Consider the following 7021-nt stretch of genomic DNA (forward strand, 5'->3'; position numbering starts at 1 on the left):
CCACAAAATACAAATGAAATATAAAGTAGATAATAAGTAACACAAAATCTAAGGCACTTTAAGTAGCGTAGATGCAGCAATACAGTAGAAAAAAAATACAAGAATATAACAGAGAATGTATGTTGCATGGGAGCAGCATGTGCAGCAGTCAACAGTCACCGTGCAATTATGCATGTGCAAACAGAATGTAAACAGTACATCACATATTTCCTGGTAATAAACTCCTCAGCTGTTTAGGAGTCTGATGGCAGAGGGAAAGAAAGAGTTTTTCAGTCTAGTGGTCCTACATTTCACACTTCTGAACCTCCGGCCAGAGGGCAAAGAAGTGAACAGTCCATGCTGGGGGTGGGTGGGATCTTTGAGGATGGAGGCAGCCTTCCTACGCACCCTGCAGTGGTAAATGCTCTGCAGAGAGGGCAGTGGATTGCCAGCTGCACCTCATTGGTTCTATCCTTACTTATGCCCTGCTCACCTATCACTCCCTTGCCAGTTTAATCTTGTTCTCAGGCCCGTTCGATTGTTGTTTTCTTGTATTTGACCATTTGTCTCTCACCCTTAGTTCTCCTAGCTCCTACTGCTGTTTTCCTCCTCCACGGACATGTCCTCCAGTCCCTGGACCTACTCTGCCCTTCCAGTCTCCACCATTTCAGGTCGATGCACAGTCACCTTAGCTCATCTGTACAAACTCCTGCCTTCTTTCTCCACAGTCACCACTGTCTCTCCATCGACCAGCTCAGGAGTGACCTCAGCGTCCGCAGCCCTTCCTACTCCCATCCATCTCACCACAAACTGGTTTCTCTGCTGCTGATCGACACCCGGTTACTCCCAACATTCTACACTTGCCTGTTTTCTTATTGGCTTTTTCTCACTTCATTGTAAATAAATTTAGCACTGCTTGCACCGAAGTCAGCTACCTGGGTCCGCCTATCTTTACTGGCTCTCTTCCGTGTCCAAGCGGACATAACATTAAAAGAGATTAGAAATGGATTCCAAGTGTCAGTAAAGGTTGGTATATTATTCTTATGGGTAGATGATATTTTCTCTAGTGTGATATATTCTATAAGACGACTGGTCCAGTGGTTGAATTTTTAGATTTCCAGTTTATAAAGATTGTTTTCTTGGTGATAGTTAGAGAGATAAGAAGTGGGTTTTTATAATTAATTGGTAGGTGGTTGACTTCTGTGACATTACCGAGCAGGCAGAGTGACGGGGATGGGGGTATTCTACAACTCAAGATAGTGGAGAGTTTCTCTGTCACTGCTACCCAGAGGGAATAAACGGGTGAACAGGGCCAAGTAGCATGGAAGTAATCATCGGCGCAATCCAGAGTGCATTGTGAGCAGCTATCTGTATCAATGAAACCCATTTTAAACATTTTAACTTGTGTGATGTGAGTCCTGTGAATAGTCTTGTATTGTATAAGCTGTAAGTTTACATTGGTAGTCATGGAAAAGATATTATTACAGATCTCGGTCCAGAAGTCGGGGCTAGGGGGGAGAGATAAATCCGTTTCCCATTTAGTCACCGGTAATGTTATTGTTCCATCTGTATTTGACATTAGTTTATAAAATTGAGATATAATCTTCTTTTAGTTTGTAAATTTCATTATCTCCTCAGTTAGCATGGAAGGTTGCAGGGGGTTGTTGATTATATTGATCTTTGATTTAATTATGGATTTTAACTGTTGGTACTTGAGAAATTCTCCTCTCCCAACTCCGTACTTCCGGACTAATGTATTAAATGGTATAAACTGGTTGTTTTCACATAGATGATGAAGGGGAGTGATTCCTTTGTGTTGCCATGTTGGAAAGTAGACAGGATTATTATGAAGTTGAAAGTCAGGGTTATGCCAAATTGGAGTGTATGTACATGGTGTTAATGATGGTTTAGTGGTTTTGTTTCCACCAGGCTGTTACGAGTTGCAGAGATTGTGATATTTTTGAAATAGTTCATTTTCTTAAATGAGTATGGTCTGTAACTGAAGTATTTTTGCATTGATTTTCTTCTAGTTCTATCCACGAGCTATTACAACTATCCTTCTGAATCCACTGAACTAAATTTTGTAATTGATTTGCTAAGAAATAATACTCAAAATTTGGTGCTTCTAAGCCACCTTGTGATTTGTTCTTCTGGAGTGTTGACAGGGAAATTTTGGGTTTCTTATTATTCCAGTAAAATTGCGAAGTTAGAAAATCGAGTGACTTGAACCATTTATCTGTTGGTGTTGAGGGAAGCATTGAAAACAGGTAGTTAATTTGTGGTAAAGTTTTCATTTTGACTGTAGTAATTCAGCCAATGAGTGACAGTGGGAGGTTGGACCAGCGTTTGAAATCATCTATCTTTTTTTATCAGAGGGGTGTAGTTAAGGTTAAAAGGTTCTGACGGCCTGGGAGAAATACCTATGCCTAAATATTTAATGTTGCCAGTGTGAAGTGGTAGGGGACAGTCTTGAGCTGCAGAGTAAATGATATTCTTAAACTTCTATTGCCTCTCTTGTTTGTTGGGGTTCTAACTTAATCTTTTTCTTTATTATTGATTCCTTTTCATTATCAACTGATCTGCCAATTAGTTTCTAGATTTATCAATTAGCTGTTTTGTCTGTAATATCTAAAAAAAAACTATCACAGTCTTGCACAGGCTAAGGTGACATCTTCAGATAACTTGCTTTGTCAGATACTCAGTTTGCAAAGTTATAAAACAGAGAAACAATGAAATGTTTGGCATGTTTGCTTGGAAAATTACTCAAAATCTTAATCAATTATCAAAATAGCTGCCAGTTCTTGTTAATCAATGATCGACTAATTGTTACAGCTCTAGTTTGTTTGGTGTAATAACTGACTAAAGCTTTCTCTCTCCACTCATGATGCTGCAATCCCCAAATGTTCCCTTCTTGACTTAAACTGTGTACAGCACATGTCTTTTTACTTCATGTGATGTTGTTTGGCAGGATCAAATACACTGAACAATAAGATCCCAGGGACAGAAGTAAAAAGACAGAGGTGGTGTCCAGGTCAAGACTCAATATGTTAGTGCTAGTGTCTGTAACACAAAGAAGACAATGCACCTCAGGCTGACGTTTTTCCTGAATAAAAAGTCCTGACACACTTCCTGGAATTTCATGGTAACTTTATCTGGGATTGCTAAACAAGAACTACCTCCTCTTTGACTGTGTGTATGAGCAAGCATGGGACATGTGTTTTTGTGTGAGCTGTTGTATATGTGACACTGTGTCAAGAAAGATACTGAGATCTCTGTCACCCTCTATTTTTCTGCTTCACCTTCTTCCTGTGTTTCTCCTTACCCCACCATTAAAAGAAAATTGATATGTCATAGCAAGTAATTAAACCTGCAAGAGAGGATACACACACACGTAACTCAGAGGAAAGACTGTAAAGTTGAGGGATACATTACAGTAAGATAAAAATGCGCTCCCATATTACTCTACCAATTTCAAATGGTAATGAGTTTTGTCAAAAAAAAAATCCCTTTACTGGCTTTCAGCATTTTAATCTGCTCTCTCACATATACATACACACTAACACACACTTCTCCAGAGCAACAGTAGCTTTGTACAGCAAGTCAGTTCCCATGGAGTCAGATGTCGCCCTGTGGAGGGGACTTCATGCTGCTTCTCTGTGTTTCTGTGTGTATGTGCAAAGAGGAGATTTCATTCATACCTTTCTCCCAACACATGACGAAGGGGCTACAGCCACTTGCCGTCATGGAAACACATGTCTGTCCCTCCTTGTGTCTGTTTGCACCGAGGACAGACATGCAGCTTGCAGCTTCACAACCATGCATTACACACAACACACGTACTTCTTGTGTAAAGAAGTTACATAAGTGGACACACTACGCTTCTGACAAAACTGCAAAGATACTCTCATATCACCCAAATACTACACACACGCACACAGTCTCCAAGGTTGTTAGCCAACAGTTACTTCTCAAGGCAGGAATCCTCAGAAAGGTCAATTTTCTGGTCTGCTGACATTTTGTATAAAGTGTCTAGATGCTACAGAAAACACTTCAACAAAAAAAAATCCCATCCTGCAAAGAGATCCTTTTTTGTTAAGTTTTGTCTTCTTAGTCTTTTCCTGACATCCACAGTTGAACAGGACCAGAAAGATCTCCAGAGAAGTGAAGTTATTCCCATCCACAAACTTCTTTTGCTGTCCACATCTGACTTTCTACTCGGCCACCCCTCTCTTCTGACAACACAATGTTTATTTTTTGCCTGATTTCTGCCTCATGCCTGCGCTCCGTAGTTACCCAGTTGCCGTGGAAGTGTCAAGTGGCCATCGCTCAGGAGAAGATTTGGGTTCTTTTTTTTACTCAGTGGTGTCCCTGCGACAATAAGAAGACTGCTCCTCCAGCAAAAGTTCAAAGCCAAATTCAACTTGTACCCTGCTGATCCAAATGGATATCACTCACAAGGAGAGACGATTACCGTGCCCAGGGAGCAAACAGAAAGTTCTTCTAGTGGAAACAACGTCAGAGAAAAGAGGGAGCCGGGAAAACAAAGGAATCAGGGACAGAGGGTACAGAGAAATGCAGCGATTGTTTTGAGATGAATAATAGGAAAAGGAGGACACAGCAGCACAACTGAAACTAAGTTGAGTGGGGAATGAGAGAGATAGAGAGCTGTTGGAGGAGCAGGAGGAGCTACAAACTATTAATATGCTAATCCTGTCCCTTCCATTGATTGAAAACCCCTCCCACTTCTGTATATTAAGCTGATCTCAGAACAGCCCTTATGTTAAAAGGATATTTATATTAGTGTAACTGAAAAGAAAAGAAAAATTATACAAAATGTTCTTTGAAGCCCATCTATTTTCTATCTTCCACTGTACACAGCACTCCACCAAAATCCCAGTTAGAGCTGAATCTCTAACAAGTAGGTTTTCTTAGGGGAGTTCTCCCAACACTTCAATCTCTACTCTAATAGTACACATTATAAATAATGAACTAATATATGAAAGTAATATTTAGTAGTCTAAATGGCAAAGATATCCAACCAAGATAGGAAAAATAACCAGAACATGCACACCCTCATTAGAATACACTGCAGTAAAAATAAATAAAGCAAATGAAAAACATCCTCAAACAACAAGTACTTAACTTCTTTGCCAACTCAGATGTTGCCCTTGCTGAGTCCAGCATGTAACCCTGCAGCTGATGTCAATATGCCACACTATCAGGTTCCAAACCACAAAGTCTCAATAACCCCCAGGTCATGCTGCACATTTAGTCATTTACCTCACACTTTAGGGGTCACAGAGTGCCTGAGGAGCTGCCCCAAGGTCTCGCCCCCAACTAACGTGCATAATATCCTGCAAGTGGCACCAATTGCTGTGAGTGTTACTGCTGACCAGATGCCAGCCACCATTAATCAAATGGACATTTATATGGCTGAGCGCATCATCCTCAAATAAAGACTTGAACAGCCCTGACTGAACTCATTTAAACATACACAGCAAATTTACAGACACCCTGTGTGACAGAAAGGCTTGCTGGACACTGGAGTGTGTGTGTGTGTACATGTGGGTTTCCTATAATTTGTACTTCATCTCAGGCATTTTCCATTGTTATGAAAATCTGTGGAAGCAGGGGGTTTTGGTACTGTGTGCGTGTACATGCGTGTGTGTGTGTGTGTGTGTGCACGTGTGCGGACTATTGAAATCCTTTTGTCAGAGGGCCGGATGCTGCCATGAATAGGAAGAGCTCTTCTGAGCATGAGCCAAAGTGTCTCTCTCTATTTCTGTCTTGGTGTGTGTTTATGAACATGTTATTTTAGCAGGGGAAGGGAAACACAACACCTACTAAGTACTAAATGCAAATAAACCTGTGAACTGTAATAGTTACTCTCATGTTCATCTTTCATCGGTGAGCAGTCTGTGTGTAGGGGGAATTCTTTACCCAAAATTAAATTACAAAAAAGAGAAAGAAAAATGAACAAGCCACATTTTCAATTTTCAGTTTTTAAATGTTAATTTTTCTTTTGAATTTGGGGTAAAATAATCCTCCATAAGTGTGTACCTCATAAATACAAACAGTTTTTTCCTCACTACTAATCTACATTATTCTTTTGCTGTTGGCTGTGTGTGTGTATTGTGTTGTGTTTTTTTAGGTAAAGTTAAAGCAGAATACCACTGAATGATTTAGCCTATTTATTTCGGACAAAGACCACTTTACAGCTTTCCATATCAAATTGTAATCCTGATAATGAGATTGCATTCAGGATCAATTGCAATTAAAGCACAAAACATGCCAACATACACTGAAGTTAAATACTGTGCCACATTACAGTGACTAAAAGAGTGTAAATGGATGTGTAACGATATAGGGAGCAACGTCTTTGTGTTATATCTTTGTTGACCCAAAAAATTAATTGCATATTAATTACTATGACATTATTATTATTATATATTAATTACATCTTTACAGTAAAAGGGGGTCCCTTGGCCTTGCAAGTCAAATAAACAAGTAAATCAGTGACAAGTTAGTTTCTAAGCAACAAACCATGTAATGAATCAGGTGTGACTGAAGACCCCGCCCTGAAAATTGTTTGCTAAGACCAGAAGGTATAAAACACATACACACAAAAGCTTACAAGAATACATCACTATAACCCTTTATGCATCCTGTCCAGTGTCCATTGTTAGTGTCTTGCTTCCTCACAGCTGGCAACGAGTGCTGCAAAACACTTTTACAGTGGACTGTGCAGTATGCTACAGTGGGGCAAATAAGTATTTGATACACTGCCGATTTTTCAAGTTGTCCCACTTACAGAGAATGGACAGTTCTGTAATTTTTACACCTCAACTCTGAGAGACAGAATCTACAAAAAAAATCCAGTAAATCACATTGTTAGATTTTTAAATCATTTATTTCCATTTTATTGCATGAAATAAGTATTTGATCACCTACCAACCAGCAAGAATTCTGGCTCTCACAGACCTGTTAGTTTGTCTTTAAGAAGCCCTCCTATCCTCCACTCATTGCCTGTATTAATTGCACC

General features: G+C 39.7%; 1 protein-coding gene across 9 annotated transcripts in view; it reads right to left on the reverse strand.

Moving 5' to 3' along the window:
- The window catches only part of ptk2aa (protein tyrosine kinase 2aa), a 59849-nt gene that overhangs the window by 38380 nt on the left and 14448 nt on the right, over positions 1–7021 (reverse strand). For 3 of the 9 annotated variants that reach the window (XM_020597413.1, XM_020597414.1, XM_020597410.1), the window contains exon 1: positions 3678–4497. The exons of 3 other annotated variants lie outside the window; for them this stretch is intronic. In XM_020597413.1, coding sequence (XP_020453069.1) covers positions 3678–3801 — 124 coding nt within the window. In that variant the 5' untranslated portion in view covers positions 3802–4497. Of the gene's footprint in view, positions 1–3677; positions 4498–7021 lie in introns of those variants that run through there. 3 more of the 9 variants (XM_020597415.1, XM_020597412.1, XM_020597419.1) reach the window with 2 other exon arrangements.

This window comes from Monopterus albus, unplaced genomic scaffold (genome assembly GCF_001952655.1).
Source record: "Monopterus albus unplaced genomic scaffold, M_albus_1.0 scaffold34.1, whole genome shotgun sequence".
Classification (NCBI taxonomy): Eukaryota; Metazoa; Chordata; class Actinopteri; order Synbranchiformes; family Synbranchidae; genus Monopterus; species Monopterus albus.